This window comes from Catharus ustulatus, chromosome 2, assembly GCF_009819885.2.
Source record: "Catharus ustulatus isolate bCatUst1 chromosome 2, bCatUst1.pri.v2, whole genome shotgun sequence".
NCBI classification, from domain to species: Eukaryota; Metazoa; Chordata; class Aves; order Passeriformes; family Turdidae; genus Catharus; species Catharus ustulatus.
The window spans coordinates 65,464,610-65,485,003 of NC_046222.1; the positions used below are offsets into that span (position 1 = coordinate 65,464,610).

The 20,394-nt window shown below is 38.1% G+C and overlaps 1 protein-coding gene across 1 annotated transcript in view; it reads right to left on the reverse strand.

Moving 5' to 3' along the window:
• DIAPH3 (diaphanous related formin 3) overlaps positions 1-20,394 on the reverse strand; it is a 201,019-nt gene that overhangs the window by 119,888 nt on the left and 60,737 nt on the right. Inside the window, exons 16-18 of the mRNA XM_033053447.1 lie at positions 15,404-15,499; positions 14,350-14,444; positions 7,231-7,332 (exon numbers count right to left, since the gene is read on the reverse strand). Coding sequence (XP_032909338.1) covers positions 7,231-7,332; positions 14,350-14,444; positions 15,404-15,499 — 293 coding nt within the window. The remainder of the gene's footprint in view (positions 1-7,230; positions 7,333-14,349; positions 14,445-15,403; positions 15,500-20,394) is intronic.

Here is a 20,394-nt window from a genome sequence, read left to right on the forward strand (position 1 = left end):
AACGATATTTAGGTCAGAATACAAGGCAGTGTATTGTAAGTGACACAGGGACAACATTTATCAATTAATTCCTAGCTGCACACAGGCAGCTTTCTCTTGTCTTGTGAATGACAGCGAACTGATTCACAGTGCAGAAAATCCCTGGTACTGTTTTGGTTCGCATTATGTTCAACAAAGATGGCCCAGCAAGGTCAGTGAGCAGATCTCAGAATTGCCAGTGGGGCTACAACACAGCTGTCAAAATAAGCTGAATTTACAGTCTTCATGCAGAAATTCACAGGAAGGTAAGTTCTATGAAAAGAAAGTAGTCTATTGTTTGGTTTTTTTGTCTTATCCAAAAAATACAATTAGATGTACTGATATCTTGATCAGTATGAAATGCGGATAGCTTTTGTTTTTCCAAGTTGAAACCAGACAAAGATATTTTCCTAAAAAGAAATCTTCCAAGAAGGGGAGGGTCCGAATTTCCCAAATTCTTCTATTTTTAGCAGGCCTAACAGATGTCTGAAAGGCTATTTTCATTAAAAGACACATATGGAGCAGATGCTACTAGACTGAAAAGCTTTCCTCGTGGGAAACCAAGTCAAGAGTTTAAGATTGGTAAAAATCCTCTGTAAAACCTCTAATCCATACAGGTAGCAATAATAAATAAATTAACACCAAAAGTCAAGTGCAGATGTCCTTGAGAAATTTAAAATCAAATATTATAGTATCAAACCAAATAGAGAAAAGTTTCTAAAAGTAAATCAGATGTAACTGTGTTCCAGATCCAAAAATCTGATAAACCTGACTTTAAAATAAATGCCTCATTTTTTGTCTGGTTACTACTAGGAATCTACCTCCTAATGAAAACTCTACCATAAGGAATATCCCAAAATATGGGCATGATGACACATGATCAAGGTCTGGATGAGAATGTCTCAAAATCATGACAGCAAATTTAGTACTACCCATCAGGTTGAACCATCATAAAAACTCCCATATAAAAGGGGAATTTGATGTCTTCGATGTGACAGACATGACTCATTTCAAAAAAGTTCAGGCCTCCAACAATTCATATCTGGTATCATCTTCTCTATTGATTCAAGAGGTTGTGTCCCAGCTAATTTCCTAAGAAGGAAGATATGTGTCTATGATCACGACAGGTAAAGAAAAAATACATTCCACTGTAGAGCATCTGTAGCCCTGTCAATAATGAATTTAGTAATGACTGGGGTTGTTTTATCCATATGGTTATTCAGTGTGTTTGGAACCACAGTTAATTTGTGGCAAAAACAGTCTGACAGGTCACACAAAGGAATGCTGCAGAAGACAGTTTACATGTTTTGGAGAAAGTTCCTCAGTTGTACCAAAGGATCACAGGCAAAGCAAATCCTACAGCTCTTGGAGCTGCATTAAGCTCTGAAGTCTGAAGCTAGAACAGGTGAAATATCTGCATATTAATTTCAGGCTCTAGGGATTTAAGAAGTACTGATCAGCCTCAAGGTTTCTTCAGCACAGCTGCCCTACACTAGTCAGTCATTTGGACACCTAACACAATTTAGGTGGCTAAATTCCAAGAAATCCTTGAAGTTGCTGAGTCATAACAGCAGGATCATTGTCCTTACTCAACACAGAAGTGTTTTCCTTATGATGTGTAAAGCATGACATGAACATTAGAGGGTTGCTTACATTACATTTTACTCAAAAACTAAAGAACAGATCCAGGACAGGTTCTTGACAGAATGTGCTAAGTGAATGGCCAGAAGCAAAAGATGGGGACCCTTCGGAGAAATAAGATTCCTGCTCTGAAGCTGTAGCACTATCTGCCAAGAGAAAATTGAGATAGTCTCGGTGTGTGCCAGAACAAACAACAAGCACCAACTTGGCCATCTGAATTAATACCAGACAACCATAAGACAAAATTTTTTAAACTGTTTTTTAGATTAACTACCCAAAATGGTTTTACTGGAACTAGAGATAAGAGTAAGACCTGCTGGTATTGAGGCATTTATAGGAGAACTCATCTATAATATGGCATCACAGTCTTTCACTGATGCAATGAAAGTAATATAAGCCAATCCAACGGCACTTGCAAACAGTCAGATCAGTGCAGATCATTCATGATGGCCATTTTCAGAAGGTATTTCTGGAGCTTTGCTCTCCACCCTTACCTAGGTTCAAGGTTTGAAATACGTCAACATTACAGGAGTTAGGGATGTTCTCAACAACATAGGCAACTTGACTGCAACTTGTCATAAAAATTTTTAACTCTCACAGATGGCATATAATAGAAAGTTAATTTTTGGCAACATTCCTGGAAAGGCTGGAAATACTGATAGGGAACACTGACGAGGCAGAGTAGCAGATACATGACATCTAGAAGACACAGAATATATGGTTTGCAGATAGAAATTAACACAATCAAAATATCTCACAGCCCAGATGCACCTCAGCACTTCAGAATTTTAAACAGACTGAAATGTCACCAGGTATGGCTCTGTCCAAAGCATCAAGTATTATGAAAGGCAGAGTACACCTCTGCAGAAACAGTGATAGTATGTATTTTCCAGACAACAGTGAGAAAACATTAATACATTTTGAGTTTTCCTCAATGAGAACATACAGGTGAAACTACCAGCTGAATATTGAATTGATCAATTTAAGTGTCTGCTGAATTATTTAAGACAAACTAGCCTTCATCAGGCCTCACTCTAATCTTCAATTTACTCTAGTGAAATCTTTTCCTTTGGTATGAACTCATTAAAAACACATCCATCAGTGAACAAGCTGTGAAGCCACATGAGAACTGCTTGCCAAATTCTATTTAGGTTAGCTGTCAGTAAATTTCACAAGGTCTGAACATTAATTATTTCTGAAACAATATTTTGTAATTCCCTCAATTTTATCTTTGAGCAAATATAAGTGATCAAGGAAAAATCTGTTTCCTTTTTTTTACTACCAGACAATATGGGAACATCTTTCTGAATGTCTCAGATTATCAGAAAAGAAAGACAGCAGGAGCTATCACATGTGGCTCTTGAAACAGTATTCTCATATGTAAGAATGCTAGTACACATGCCTATGCCAGAGGTCAAATGTCTACAAATAACATCCTGTCAAGCATTAGAAATTTTTTACATTAGAAGTGTTTATAAAAAATATGAAAACTTTGATTTCTTAAATGGAAGTGTGTCTATGGATTTCAAACCATATAAAAAATTTAACATAGACCAGGACTATTTTATACCACTAAGGATTACAGGTACTAATGAGGCTACATAAAATCATAGAATCTTTTGTGTTGGAAGGAATCTTAAAGGTAATTTAGTTTCAAATCCCTTGACACTGTAGGGACACCTTTCATTAGACCAGGTTGCTCTGAGCCTTGTTCAACCTGGCCTTGAAAATATTCAGGGATGGAGCATCCACATTCTCTGGACAACCTGTTCCAGTTGTCTCATGCTGGAATTCACTACTGGATTCAGCTCTACGCATGCAACATTATCATTCAGAACTACTTTTGGAATGGTTCCTAGTGCAACAAACTGTTAAAATATGTTGGCATGAGTAGGCCTGAAGACTCAGCATCGCTGTGTGGGTAAGAGAGGGAGGAGAGGCAGATGTGTAGTGCTGCAAAGTTGGGGAACTACCATTACAAGACACTGGGGAGGGAGGAGAGGGGGCTGCAGCAAATATCTGGAACCATCTGATATGGAACCAAACATTGCCATATTGCCTTGCACCTCTGTGCCTTCTTCAAAATGTGCTGAAATCTCAGACCTAGAAGCACAGGGATGCCTGATAAAGAGCATCAGAACTTTGATTTCTTAAATGGGATTACTATTATGGATATCAAACCATATAATAAATTTAATATGGTCTAGAACTATTTTACACCACAAGGAATTACAGGCACTGTAAATAAACAAGTGTTCATCGAATTATAGAATAGAATTCTATGAGAATTCAGAACATTCAAGTTCTGAACAGCTGGAAGATACTTGTACATAAATTCCTTATGAACAATATATTGACCAGTGGTATGGTAAAATTTCAGTAAAAATCCATTAAACAGATTACTGCACTCAAAGTATCAGTGATGATCAATAAATCTAACTAGCAGTTATTATATCAATTCCACTGAAAACAAATGAGATTATCATTACTAAATTATCTACTCCTTAAACATTTATTTGATATGATGACCAAAAATTAGAAAAAAATATTCTCTAAAACAATACTTTTTTCTTAGTAGGAAAGAACTACCTACAAAATAAATTAACATTGCAAAAGTCCTAAAGCAACATAATATTTATACGGTCCATTGATAAAAGAACCAGGTTAAAAATGCAAAATCCACCAAAACACAACCTTCTCTCTACAGTTACCAAGATGAACATCTAGATGATTCATCTCCAGTGGGTTTCATATTGCACAAAGATAATCTTCATCATTATCAAGTTTTATAAAAGATTCAGCATGGTGCTAGCAAAGACAAAGTGGTGGGTTCGATCCCTATATGGGCTATTCCCTTAAGAGCTGGACTTGATCCTTGTGGACCCCTCCCAACTGAGAATATTCTCTGATTCTGTCGTAATCAATGAAACCACCAAGAAAATAATATGAAGGTTAAGGAAGTTTTTAAAAAGTTTTGGAGGAAGTTTACTGCTGTAAGTAAAACCAAGTAAAAAGCAAGAACTATGGTAAAACAAAAAGCTATTGAGTATTTTTTGTCGAGCACAAGCAACTTCATCATGAATTTGAGCAAGGAAATACAACATTCAATATATAATCAAGATAAGGTAACAATAGTAAAACAAATTTTTAATAAGATGGGCAGAATTAATGTAATTTTCATGAAATAGTTCATGAATCTGTGCAAGTCCCTCTCTGTCCCCCTCCCCACCAAAAAAAAGCCCCACAACCCTAAAACAAAAACAAAGCTCCACAGTAATAGGTGATAATATCTATGCTCTGAGACATCAGCCTGGAGTAAGTGAAAGAAAGAACCTAGCAGAAAATAAAGTAGTTTATCTAAAGAAAACCCAGAGTCTGGAAGAGAAGATAAGGGCCATAAAGGATTTATTTTATACTTACTGCTGAACGAACAGAAAATACAAAAATGATAAATAACTTTAAAAAGAGAAGGCAGAAACCACAAAAGCAACTCACAGGGTGAATACAAAGAAAACAAATCCTCACAACCATAAGACAAAAACCCAAACAAAACCCCAAAATCACAAGCCACACTGATGAAGGGAACCTGAATTGCTCAGTCATGCCCTCAAGGTCTTTAAGCCAACAACGAATTAATTAACTTTTCTTGAAACATGCAATACTGTAACAGTCACAGCAAGCCAATATTTCACCAAGTGTCTGGCTGTTTCTTTCAGAGTATCAAATCTTGACTTTCATTCAAAGCCTGAAAGATAATGGGTTTCCATGATAAAAAAAAAATATCACACAAGTAGTAATTAGCCATTTATTCACTATTTAGCTTCTTCCTTAGGAGTCAAATAGTTTAATTGTTCCTTTAATCACAACTTCAGAGTAAATTAACATGGAATCTCCTAATTCTCCGAAAAAACTTAGCTGTAAAACTCTACTCATCTAAAAGATTTCAAGTCTTGCATTTTGTATTCAAGTTTGATCCTCCTCATTTAAAGCTGAGAGTAAAAAATGAGGCATACAACAACATTTTTAAGGAAAAATAAACTAAACCAACTAAACCAGCAATCATGTGAAAATTCACATTAGCATGAACAGTGGTTTTCTAAGAAATTAGTGAAATTTCTCAACCTGCTCCCTGACCAACAATAAAATAAAAGATACAAGAGAGCCAGATGGAGCTTGAAGAACTTTGATGAAAAGTAAATGAATAGGATTCCATATTCACAGAGTAAAAAAAGTGACTTATTCAAATTCTCCCTCATTGGAATAGAAAGGAGAAATGTTTAATGTAATAAACACTGTAGCTTGTTCTCTGAAATTTGCTCTACTACATGCACAGAAGCTGCGACACCATACAAACTGAACTTAATGATGGGGTTTGGTCTCATTTGCGGACTTTTTTTTAAATGTTTCGAATGGAAAACCAGGAAAAGCATGGACTTGCACTTTTCAGTGGGAAACTGGTTGTTCCTTCAGAACAGAAGCTCCACAATTTTTTTCTATATAAGAACTCTTATGATATTGTCAAATTTTTTTCTTTTTTTTTTTTTCTGAGTTATCACATTGTCTCAACTTTTTAAGACAAATTTATCAGAAAAGTTGGGCCAGATGCAGCAAAACTTTACCTACACTATTACTGGTCTAGGTCTTCTCATCAACTGACAGTTCCATCTAACTGAATAAGTATTATTTATTCCCTCATAAGAAATTCCATCAGAAAAGATAATCTTAGCAATAACCACTTTAGGTTGAAACTCCAGGAATGGACAAGAAAAATCAAAGGCTTGTGTAGATATATGCACCAGGAAACTACACAGCCTTACTCTGAGTTTGTCTGGATGAAATAACTACCAATTATGAATTATACAGAAATACAGAAATTAGAAGCAAACTGTATTTCCATAAAAAGCATCAAATGCCAGCATTGAACTAGCATTTTCTTTTTTTCACTTCCGGTCTTCCTTTGGTGAATTCAACCTAGAAGATATTACGAACGTACCTTTTCAGGGGGAAGGGAAAATTGATCAGGTGTGCTCTTGACAGAACATGGTATACAACACAGGTGGCAGGAGGCAGAATAGCTTAACATAATCACTATGACATTATTTTCTTTTCATTTATGTAGAGAATAGAAAGAAAAACTTAAGTGTAGAAAACTTCAGTGAAAATGTTAAGATTTATTAATGCAAACAAAAGTGAAGCCAAACTATTTTAGCTACGGAAATTCAACAGTTCTATATGTCCCAGTGAAACTTTGCCACAGAAAACACCAATATTTTTACAGTTTTGGATTGATTTCTTTTGCAAAAGTAAATTACTTTATAAAACAAAGATAATCCAAAATCATTCCAGCAGCAATATTTCAATAATCAGGCCTTTCACATCCATAGATATGTCCAACAATATCCAATTGAAAGGCAGCACTTGTATTCTTCTCCCAGTTGGGAATCCCTTCACTTTTAGGAAGAAGCAACTGCTATTTTTTTTCTATAATATAATATAATATTAGTTTTAATATAATATTTGTATTTCAAAAAAGGACAAAAAAAACCCTGGCAATAATAAAACAGAACTCACCACAACTCCAAACTGCTCTGGCTCAGACAAATTGCTATACTCGTTCTTGAACTTGGACAATGCATTCAGTTGTTCTTGTTCAGGAAGGTGTTTTATTAAATTCTATAAAGAAAAATGAAATAGGTTTAAAAATCTCAGATTAGATGTTGCTTCTCTTATTCTAAACAAATGGATTTGCATCTGCATTATTACCATACACTCCAAAGACAACAGTCTTCCCTGATGATAGCAGAATGTACATAGCAAATTAAGGTAACTGTGGGTTTAAAAGAAAAGTGATGCAATACTGCCAGCACCTGACACTGATTCTACACATTTCTATAGTATTTTTTAAACTGTTTTTGAAGAAAGAACATGCTTGATAGGCACTATGCGAACAGAACACTTCAAAGCAAACAGAACAAGAACTTCATGTACAACATAACCATCCAAAGAATTGCAGGAATTACTAAGGTTAGATGAAAACTATTATGAAAAAGATTAATTAATTTTCTAGCATTTCAAAACAGAATTTAAAAGCCATTACATTTACTCACTTATTTACTTACTTACTTACTTACACTACTACTTAGCTTGAAAACTTGCTAGAAGTAGTAAATCAGAGGTGAAATTCAGCTTCAGCTGAATTCAGAAGTCTATATGGGGAGGTTGGACACATAGAAGTGAATGTTTTGTGAACACAGGTAACGGAATCAAACTGTTCATCTGAAGACTCCTCTGACTCCCTGGAGTTTCCTGAACACTTAGACACATTATCTACATAAAGACACTCACATTTGGGTACCTGAACCCCACTCTAATTAGGTTCTTCTAGGCTGGCTAAAAACAGCTTTTCAGATGTTCTGGAAATGGAAAGTTTTTCAAACACTTAATTATGGCATATAATTTGAGTCAGTAGCCCATTTCTGTCCCTTCCCAGGATGACTGCTGCAACTACTAGACAATATTGAGAGTCCCTACAGCCTGCTGTCCTTTCTCAGATTATCACTCTTGTTTTTCTGGTTACACATTGGTTAAGCTTCTGTCACAGTGAGAAAAACATGAGAGAATATTCTCCTTTCTTAAAACACTCCCTGGCCTACCGGCAAGATCACTCTCCTTCACTGAACTGAAGATTCAATCCTTTTAACACTGAAGCCAGTCTAGGAAACACAGACATCCCACTACCAATTGCCATATTTCAACAAAGAAAAAAGAAGAGCAACTCCAGCACTCCCCCATTATTTGGTGGAAAAGGCAGACATTTTGGTTGCCAACATTTGTTTTATTACCTTTCAAGTAAATAGCTTTGGTGATATACAATGAGCAAAAAAGAATTTCTTTCAGTTAATGAACAGAATTGCCATCTGAAAGTCATAAAAAAACCCTAATTTTACCCACTAAAGATCCTAATTCCTTGTTTTACAGGAAATTCTGTCAGTTAATATATAAAAATTACCTCTCTGGGGTCAGACAGATAAAAAGTCATAACCAAGCTTTACTTAATTTACTTCTTTAGCTTAACAAGAATGAATTTTACTCTTTTAAGTAGTAGCTGAAAAATATCCCTAAATCTGATAGAACTGATAGACTGATAGAACAGAATGTCCATGCTCAAATAAAGATTTTGGTAAGAAAAGACAAAACTATTAAAAATGCATGAACAATGATGCTTAAAACAATAAAGTAAACTTAAACTTCAGGAGTTTCATTTGGATATGGCCAAACTGATTTTTAGTGGAACAGCAGTCATATATCCTTACCATCATTACATTTGGAAAATATGTTTGTAAAAAAGACTACATTTATTAATTATGGATGAAGATGTCTGGCACTTAATCAGTAACACTGAGCAAAAATGAAAGGGTACAAAGCGTAAAAAGAAATATTTAAAATTAGAAATTCATAACACACCTATTTCTTTTTTTGATATCCAACATTCCCATAAACAGCTCTAAATATAATACAATTTCTCAATCTTTACTGAAATTAAAATGCTGTTTGATGCAGAAATAGTTTTCATATGAAGAAAGCTGTCCACAAAACTTTCAAAAAGCAAAACCAGTCAAGTGTTAGGTGAATATTTTCAACACTGAGCATCAGAATATTAAAAAAAAACCACAATCAAAACTGAAGGAGCAGTTGATATCAAAGAGGCTTTTATGGTGTTCAGATAAAGCTTTCGAACAGCTACAGATGAAACACATTTTGAATATCAAACAAGGAATAAGCAGGAGAAAGAATTTTGACTAAGTCACGGAAACCACTTCGATAATTAGTCAATGAGTTTTTGGATTACAACAGGACTTTTGGAGTTTTTACTTTTTTAAGCACTAGATTTAATTTCTAACGGAAACAGGGTAGAGGGAGAGCGATGGAGACAGATGGAGAAAAAATAAATTTTATTTCTTAAGCATAACAAAAGTTGGAATAAAACAAATTTCCAAATTCAGAAACAGTGATATTAGGACCCATTGAACACAACAGCTACAGTTAAACAAAAAAAACCTGCTGAAAGTAAGAAATTCCTCAAAAGAAGTACCATACTGTCTGAGGTAACTTATATGACTGAAGAAAATTAGTGATACGGTTGCAAACCTATGCACGCTTTCTCTCATCTCAGAATGAAAAAACACACAAAACACATTTTCATAGCACAGTCATAATGCATACTTGAAAACAATATTGAAGGTAGAGACATACAGCTGCATACTTTAAATTATTTAGTAAGTTAAGTTACCAACTTTTTGAAGCAATGGGGCACACTGTTCTATCACTTTCAAAGAAAGATGGGTGTCCTAAGTCCTTTTTCAAGTTTAAATTCAGTCCCTTTTTCAAACTTATTACAGGGTTGTTTTATCCAGAAACAAGCAACTTGAGTGAAACCATTTGACAAATATTATTATATCCAAACTTACAAACTAAATTTGAAGCCTACATTCCACTGAATTTTCCACCTGATTTATGTCTTCAAGTGATTAATCACTTGACAAAAAAATGAACTCCGTATGACTGTGTTCATACAGGATATTGTGCACATGATCACTTGTCTTCCATTCCACTGACTTTTAAACAATTACAGCAGCTGCTAATACCACTGTACTCTTGTAGGATATAATTTTTCACTTTTGGCTCTTCATTTTCTCTTCCCCTTTTCTTAAATAAAATTGTTCACTCCCCTCCATAAGCAAACACAAAAGGGCTTAAACCACTGTCCATACCACTTGGGACTCAATTTTGATGCCAACTACATAGAGAGGTTACTGGATACACTGACTTTCAACATACTTTACTGTTAATACCAATTAATAGAGCCACAAAATTATCAGTAAAAGGTTATATCCAATGATATTGTTAGTCATGCCTACTGCAAAGCTCCAGTGCAGTTAGGGTGTGTTAGATGTTTAAAATATACTGAAAATTAGACATTCTTTATCCCAAGGCATATACAATTATAATGAAAATAATAGTCCACAGAAGAAATTAAAAATAATGATACAAAACCAAAAAAATTATCCGCAAAAATAAATTTTCTCTTCTTAGATTACTGTATTTTCACATAAAGTATGCCATTAATTAACTGCCCATTAATGGTTTATGATTTTTTCCCCAGAGTTTAAATGCAAAAATAAGTTCTTCCTTCTTTAAATAACACACACAGAAATTGTCAAAATAACAGTTTTTTGTATTTTTGATATACAGTATTTATTTATACAGTTTGCTTTATTTTATTGTTGAGGACCTAATTTTTCTAACAAGTTAGATGTTAACCACTGAAAAACAGCATTAAGATCAAACACCATGAGAGAGTTTTAAGTAAGCACGGGCTATCTGAGACAGAATTTAAGTTGAACATAACAGCAGAGAATATTCCATCTCTACCTTGAAAAAGTGATCTAAGTTCAAATTAGACTAAAAAAAAATTAGAAGTATCAACTATGTTCATCTTAATAACCTTAGAGTAAGAATTTCAGAGTCAAAATCAACTTCATCATTGAACAAAAGAATGAGAATTACACAGTGACTGTATATACTGTCACTGGATGATGGTTCATGGTTGCTCCTTTATATATTTAAGAGAAACATCTCATTCTTCAATGAAGAAGGGAAAGTGAAGTCCAAACTGCTGAAGAAAGATTAAACATCTTTGAAATCCAAGTCACAAGAAGGTAAGGGAAAAACTGCATGCAGGAAGAAAAAGGGCATGCTGAGCATTGCACAGCCTCCTCAGTAAGATGTTGATATGGTGGAAATTAATTTTGCAGGAAAACTACACAAATACAGATTGTCTTGTTTTGACACCTGAATGCAAGATTCTATGTGTTATGGTACAAGCTAATCTAAATTTCAGTGAGCTTAAATGCAACCTTGATACCTGTATTAGTTTTAATTAATCAACATTCCTGCAAAAATAGTGTTTCTGAAAAAACAATCTACCTTTAACTTTCTTTCGTGTTTCAGTAGGGACTGGTACCTGTGTCTGCAGCATGCCTTTAAGGATGCTGAAGAGATTAGCTATCTAAAACCTATACCACATTACTAGTAATAGACAGTAAATATCAATTATTGATATATTATGTTTTGACATTTTTGAGCCACGAATACAAGCCGCACCATTTTGACTAAAATTTTGCTCCCACACCGGAAATGAGGCTTACACTCAGGAGCGGCTAATATGTGAATAATTTTCTGACATTTAAAACCCCAGAAGTGCCAGTCAGGGTGCCGAGCTGAGCACCTGCCAGTAAAACCCAGGATTTGTTACAAATTGGTTACTGTGTTGCGCAGTGGGTGGGTCCATCTCAGTGCCGGCAGCGCGGGGAGCGGGAGGGAGGCAGGGGAGCTCCCTCCTTCAGGCGGGGGAGAGGCCGGGGGCTCTGTGTTGACATCCCCACGGCTTGGGGAGGAGGCGGGGACTCCGTGCTGCCATCCCCGCAGCCCATGGGGTAAGCGGGGGGCTCCTGCCCCCGCCTGCCGTGGCAGGAACAGGTAGGCTCTGCCCCCGCCTGCCGCCGCCGCAGCGGGAGCAGGGGGGGCTCCGTCCCCGCCCGCCGCCGCCACTGCCGCAGGTGCCAGCGGGCTCCGTCCCCACCCGCCGCCGCGGGTGCCGGCGGGGCGGCTCCATCCCCGCCCGTCGCTGCTGCTGCAGGTGCCAGCGGGCTCCGTTCCTGCCTGCCACCATGGGGTAGTGCTGGGCTGGGGCGGGCGAGCCCAGCGGCAGCGGTAGCCAGCCCCGAGCAGCCCTGCCGAGCGACCCCACCGAGCTGGGGTACCTGGCCCCATCGGCAGCCCTGAGCGGGCCAAGCCTGCATAGCCTTAGTCGAGCCAGTAAACCCCGCCATGCTGCAGTTCTGTTACTATTTGGCAACTTTGTTGCATGCGGGTCCTCGCTGCGAACAACAGAGCGGCTTATAATCAGGTGCGGTTTATTTATGGACAAAGAACGAAATGTTTGCCACCACCCGGCGATGCAGCTTATAGTCCATGCGGCTTGTATTCGTGAAGTTACTGCAATTTGAAGTTCATCACAGCATGCCAGAGTCCTATCCAAAACACAGATAGTTTTTCCAAAGCCAGATCTTTTAAAATTTAATGATACCCATCAAGATGACTCAAGAATATGGCACATGACAGGCAAGGACAGACTGAGAAGTCACTTTGTTGAACTCCAGGAAAGCAAGCCTCACAGGCCCCTTAATATGTGCAAATATCCAACTAGATGGTAAAAAGAAAGTACAATTATGCTCTTCTTGGAGTGTACAAGACCAAGGTCACAAGTTATCACAAAAAAGATTCTAGTTAGATAAAAAAAGAAACATTTTCTACTACAAGTGTTCAACACTGGAAAAGGTGCCCAGAAAGTCAATGGGGTCTCCAGCCTTGGAGATACTAAAAATTTGATGGAAAAGGCCCTGATCAAACTGTTCTAGTTGAACTGGCATTGAGCTGAGCCTTGGCTCAAATGACTTCAAGACACACCTTCCAAATTATTTTTCTCATGGTTCTAAAATGATTCATTTGTCTTTATTTCACTAAATTCTTCAGCTTTTCAACCCTTAAATAATACTGCATATAGAAGAACTTCCAGTTTCTTTTGACTTTGTGCTTTAAAAAAATAATATTGAAAGGGAAGACACTACCTAAATAAACTCCATGGCAGAGAAGTGGTGAATGCTATAAACGTCCTAGAGCAAGACATTGGATTGTTACAGTTGTAACAAACAAAAAAAAAACTCAAACCAAACAAACAAAACAGAGATTTGAGAAGATAAGACAGAGCTAAAAACAAAGCAAAGAAAAAATCGGCATGTAGGGGAAAACAAAACATCATATGTAACTAAGAAAAAGTCTCTATTTTGGTGTGGACAATATGGAAAATTGAGAATATAAATTCAGTTGTGTCAAAGTTTAATCCCATCCAGCAACCAAGTCCCAAGCAGCCACTTGCTCACTCTCCCTGCAGTGGGATCAGGAAGAGATTAGAAGGGTAAAAGCCAGAATATTCACAGGATGAGATAAAACCATGCACATAAGCAAAGCAAAGAAAGGAATTAATTCACTGGTTCCAATGGGCTGGGAGGTGTTTTTTGCCATCTTCAGGAGAGCAGGACCCCATCACGTGTAACTGTAACTTAAAAAGACGAACATCACCACTCCATCTCCTTTCTACCTCATTTTACATACTGAGCATGATGCCATATGGTCTGGAGTGTCCCCCTGGTCATTTGAGGTCACCAGTCCTGGTTGTGTCCCCTCCCAATCTCCCATACACACTCAGCCTCCTTGCCAGCATGGCAGTATGAACAGCAGAAAAGGCCTTGGCTCTGTGCAAGCCCTGCTCAGCAATAACAAAAACATCTCTGTATTATCAACCCCATATTCAGCACAAATGCAAACATAACTCCATACCAGCCACTGTGAAGAAACTTAACTCAAACGCAGTTAAAAACAACACAAGCTGCTTTCATTAAAATATTTGTATGACAAATTAAAAAAAAAAATCTACCATTCACAGGAAAAGAACATTCTTGCAGTTAATTATTAGTCAAGATTACATTAAGAGGTTTTTTTAGTTATGGGTTTCTATTTACTGAGAAGCTTCTCTTGAAATACTGGGATTTTAAGTGCCATTTTTGTTACCTGAATCATGGACTCTGAGAGCTGTGTTTCATCTACTTCCAATATCATCATTTTGATCTCTTCATAAGGCACTCGGAAAGATCCAAGGAAGATTGCTAAAACAAAGATTCCACAATAATGAAGAAAGCAAGACAACAACTATCTTGCTTCTGCTCAAAAAACAGCAGCAAAACAGGTTATAGCATCTCCAGATTAACAAACACTATGCCAAGTAATATAGGTAAGAGGCAACAATTTTTAATGTATTTTTAATTACTGTCCTCTTTCAATTCCAGTCTCCTTCATATCCATTTGTCATATACAACATTCAGTATCACAGAAGACATCTATAAGCAGTCAGAGACAAGTGTACTCTGCAGAAGAATCACTGTTATTACAATATTTTGTGCTGAAGTGACAATTATAATATTTTGCATTATCTTGTCAGAGCCTTCTCTTAAAGAAGCACCATGACAAACCAAAACCATAGAAACAGAAAACAAAATGTTCTTATAAGCACTCTTTATTTAGTCACCATAATACAATTATTTCTTATTTAATCTCTGCTGATATTTAGGAACCTGTACTTTCTAGAACATCTCTGCATCAAAACATTATTTTCTTTGTTTGCATATTATTCCACCATATTATTATTATTATTATTATGCCGAGTATCACTTAGTGTCTATAAAGTTCATGAGATGGGCAGATATGCTGGAGACCTTTTCATCCTTTGGTTGACCAGGGGTGGGAACATGTAAGGGAAGGGGGGCATCCAATACTCCTTGATGAATATATTGAAAATACGGATCAATTAGATACATAGTTGCATGTTTGCACTTCAATATGTACAGTCTTGAACAAGGAATAATCTTTAACTGCTTTTGGGGTCTTTTTAAGTGTTTCAGTTGTGTCAAATCACACATTTGGGCTTAAAAAACAATATGCACATATTTAAACACATTTTAAACAAGAAGTGGTTACCAAGCAATCACACAAGAGAGAAAGGTATTTTTATGCAACATTTATACATTACTCTGAGGAAAACAAAGTAGAAACAACAGAATCTACTTACACAGATTCTGCGCAATCTTAGGATCCAAAACTTTTAATTCTTTGATTCGTTTCTTAATGGATTTCTTTTCTTCAAAATCCTCCTCCTCTCTTTTTACTGCCAAAGTAAACATAAATATAATCATGGTTAATTCATAATATTTAGACTAAACACTCATGAATTCAGAAAGCATATTTGCTATTAAGCGTAGTCAATACATAGACAAAAGATCATAAAACACACAGACAAAAAATGTAGAGATTTTGCATGTGTTGCTTGTATTCCAAAACTTTTGGTCTTCAGTCAAATTTTTCAGCTTGTTAGCCTTCTAGATTTTTATTTAAAATATATAGAACCTGAATAAATATGCTAATGTTACTTGTACAAAATAAGTGATATTTAAAATATCATGCAACCTGCTCCGGTTACCTTGGTGAGGTTAGGATTATTAACTGGATTTTAACAGTAACAATCTTAAAAATCATAGCAGTATGTCTCAACACTGAGACATCTATCTATTTGTGTGATTGTTTTTGTCTAACCATATGCATGAAATTTTCAAAGATCACCGGCTTATTAAAAAATTAATATTATCTTAGAATATAGATGAGTTGTTATATACCTATATAGCATATAGGTATATACATAGGTCTATTTTCCTTCCCCCCTCAAAAGATGTATTTTTAAATATATGATGTAATCACATTATTATGAAATACCACAAAGACAAAGTGATTGTATAAGCATATAGTACCACTTCTCGAGATTTTGGCTTATACTTTCATTTAATAATTCATACAAATAGAAAACATTTCATACAAATAGGATCTCCCAAATACATTGTGTAAGCTGAATTTATTTCTTATTAGTCACAAACTGTCATAAGAATTTCACTAAAAATAGCAAATAGCAACATAGGCTTGATAAAGTATTAATAGGAATTATTATGCAAACAAACTAAAAAGCGAAAACCACACAAATCTTTCCTTAAATATGATCTGGTATTGTATTATTTTACAATAATGCATAATAAAAAATACTCTTTTTTTTTTAACTTTTCCTTCTTCTTCCTCCTTGCACAAATCTTCACTGTCAAATGTTATTTACCAAATGTATTGCTACTGTTTATTTAATTCTGTATACTATTTCACAAATTAAATTAGTTTCCAACCTTTTACAGTATGATTGTTTCAAATTAAGTTATACATGCTTCAAATACCTTAGAGTAGAATACATACTACAATAATATAATGTGTTACTGACTTCTGAAGGAGATAGGTATAGATGAGACATCCTGGAAAGAAGACATAGGATTAAAATTTCTAGCTCAGTAATGATCCTTGACAAAATTAGACATAATCATGAATTATCAAGAGGATTTCCCAAAGCTGAAATTAATTCCAAAAATGCTAAGAGAGATATTTAGGAGCTGGGACACAGACTAAATGACCTCTTGAGGTCTTTGAACTTTGTTGTCTAGGATACAACCAGAGATAAGGAATTCAAGACCTCACACAGGGATTTAAGGAACCAGATTCAAGTCCCTTCTGACGAGATGGAAACACAACTTTGAATCATCTCCTAAATCACTTTTATACTCTACACCTCCTAGGCAACATGATGCTCCTGAGAACATGCCACAGTGCAGAAAAGAACCTGTATCCTGCAAAAATGAAATCACTAACCTAAGACATAAAGCAGTCCTTAGAAGAAGGGTTGATAACCAGGGTTCTGGAAAATGTGTTACAAAGCGACAAAACTCCTCTTTTGTCTGTTCCCAGTCTACCTACAATATCCTCTTAGCCTTGAATTTCTTTTTGCACAGATTACAGTAATTTCACGACTATAAGGCGCACTCTTTTGACTAAAATTTTTCCCCAAACCCGGAAGTGCGCCTTATAGTTCGGTGCGCCTTATATGATGTACAAAGCTGCGACATTTGCCACCCCCGAAGTAAGAGCCGCGAGGGGAGGCGGCACCGCAGGAACGCCGAGTAGCAATGTGGGGGCAGCCATGGGCAGCCCCAGGTACCGGGAGCAGCGCGGGTAGGGAGGCAGGGGGCGGCCCCAGGCACTGGGAGCAGTGCGGGCAGGGAGGTGAGGGGCGGCCCCAGGCACTGGGAGCAGCGCAGGCAGGGAGGTGAGGGGCGGCCCCAGGCAGCCCCAGGCACCGGGAGCAGTACGGGCAGGCAGGCGTTACTACTTCGTTACTTTGTTGTGCGCAGCGGCCTGAGCCAAGGGGCCACAGCCGATAGGGGCCAGCAGGGTCGCAGTGCTGGGGGCAGCAGGGACACAGCTGATAGGGGCCGGTGGGGCCGTGGTGCCGTGGCCAGCGGGGCCACAGCCGATAGGGGCCAGCGGGGCCACAGCCGACAGGGGTCGGCGGGGCCGCAGTGCTGGGGGTAGCGGTGCCACAGCTGGTAGGGGCCGGCGGAGCTGAGCCAATAGGGCCCAGTGGGGCCGCAGTGCTGGGGGCAGCGGGGACACAGCTGATAGGTGCAGGCGGGGCCGCGGTGCGCCGAGCCGAGCAAGGGGCGGGCGGCAGGACTGTTGCGCACAGCTGTGAGGGGGAACAGCATGGCGACACAACGGAGTCGCGAGGGGGAACGGCGTGGCAGGAGCGCCAAGCCGAGCAAGGGATGGGCGTCATGACAGTAGCGCCAAGCCCAGTGAGGGACAGGCAGCATGGCAGGAGCGCCGAGCCGAGCGAGGGAACGGCACGGCGGCTCCACGGAGCCACGAGGGGGAGCAGCACCGCAGCAGCACAGAGCCACAAGGGGGAGGCGGCCCCGCGGCTGCGCCGAGCTGTGCCAGCCAGCACTGGGGGTGGGCAGGAGTGCCAGGGCCCACTGCACGGGGAGGGCGCCTGGGGCTGCCTTTGAAAAATGTTTCCAAATTGAGCCCCTGCCAGTAAACTCCACGATCGCGGGTTTCCCTTACTAATTGGCTACTTTGTTGCGGGCGGCATGGATCTTCGCGGCAAAAAAAAACATGCGCCTTATAGTCCGGTGCGCCTTATGTGATCTACAAAGTTGCAAAGTTTGCCGACTCCCAGGGGGTGTGCCTTATAGTCCGGTGCGCCTTATGGTCGTGAAATTACTGTGAACTGAATGGTTAGCACTCTCCTGTACCAGGAAAAACTACACACCCGGCTTACTACACATGTGAAAGCAAAAGTAGGTTTTCACCACCAATGTGATAACTCTATAGCCCAGGTTCCAAAGGAAGAGAATGATATTAAAGCTACAGGATAAAAAAAAGGTTACCACTAAAAGTTCAGTTTTTTTGATTATGCCTGAAGAAGAGCCCTTAGTGAACCCAGAAGGGTATGTCAAGGGGCTGCATATCCTAGAATCACATGACTGTTTTCTCCTGCAGTTACACATTTTAACAGACCTCTCAAATTCCTTAACTTCTTCAACTATACACCGACAACAGTGACTCTTAAAAACATGACTTTTGAGTTGCCTCAAAATCTTACCAATGCTAGAATTGCAGATTCTCCTAGAAGATCTGTACATCCCTGTAGCACAGGTTCTTAGCAATTTTCATGTCTTAATGAAAATACAGTAAAATGCTTTACGGTTACCTTATGGAACTTTGCAAAGAAACTTGGAACTTTACAAGAAACAACATAATTTCCTTTGCAGTTGCAATCAAAAGAAGTTGAATCATTTAAATTTACTAATTTGCTTAAATGTGCCCTGACAGCCTCAAACTGGATACTAGTAGAGGCAGAAATAAAGGAAAAAAAAAAAAAAAAAAAAGACGTTTGCCTCCTCCAGCACCAGAAAGCAAAATTTATTCTTTATGAGTCTTATAACTAAGATAATACAGATACACAAACATGTAAAAAGAATTAACAGTTAAACATGCACTACTTAATTCCCTACTTCCAAATCAAGAACCAACGCTGTAAATGAACTGGCTAATAGCCTCAGGAATTTTCACCCAGGAAGAGGTTATGGACAATGTTACAGCACTACTTAAGGCTTTGCAACAGTAAGAAAAAAAACATATAAGCATAGGACGTGTCTACCCTAGAAAACTCATGCAGGAATTGCATTCAGAGTTCTACAACTATGCAACAAACTAAATTACTGAAAACTTACATGATATTTCATCAGCAGATTTCAGGTCATGTCCTTATGTAGTTAGCAGGAATAAGAAGGAGAGGACACGTGTTACTTTTCTTGCGGGTTTGAGATGTTGCACTTCCCACTGAAAACTCTGATATCTTCTACTGTCTCTAGAAATTTTTACCTCCTTTGCTAATGTCCTGGTTTTGGACAAGGACACGGGTCATGTGGAGCCACGTGGGCATGGCCAAGACACTGTGCTATTAAAGCCCATCTCACCTCATGGTCAGAGAGGAAGGAAATGGGTCTCTCTCTTGCCTCCTGGAAAACAGGGGGAAGGAGGAGGCATTCCTTTACCAGGGAACCAAGATACAAACTGAGTGGTGGAGTAATACTGATCTGTATGCCATTTTTTTCTTTGTCTTGGGTTTGGGGGAAAAACATGGGGGCAGATGATCTGTCCACCATCTCCTTTACTGTCCCAGTTGGGGAGCAATTACCGGCAAATCACTCTCTTTTTGTAAACGTTTGTTATTAATATTATTGCTGATACTGTTCTTATCTCATTGCTGTTTCCAGTAAATTGCTTTTATCTCAGTCCATGATCTCTCTTTTTTTATCTCCCACTGAAGGTAGGAGGGGAGCACTAAATGAGGGAGTGCCAGTCCTAAACCATACCTAAAGTATACAGAAGAGAGATAATGGGAACATCTGCTTACAGTGGAAAAAAAGAAAGCAGCTAAGTGGGAGTGGGCAGCTGCTGCAGAAAGGGTGTGACTATTTGAAGGAAACAGATGTGAGATGCAACCATGCTAATGAGAGAAGAAACAGGGGATCACAAAAGACACAGGCAGTTCTCTCAGCTCCAGAAGTTCGATCTTACTAAAGCATTAACTTTTTCAAAATTTTTTTTTCTGCTATTATACAACAGAAA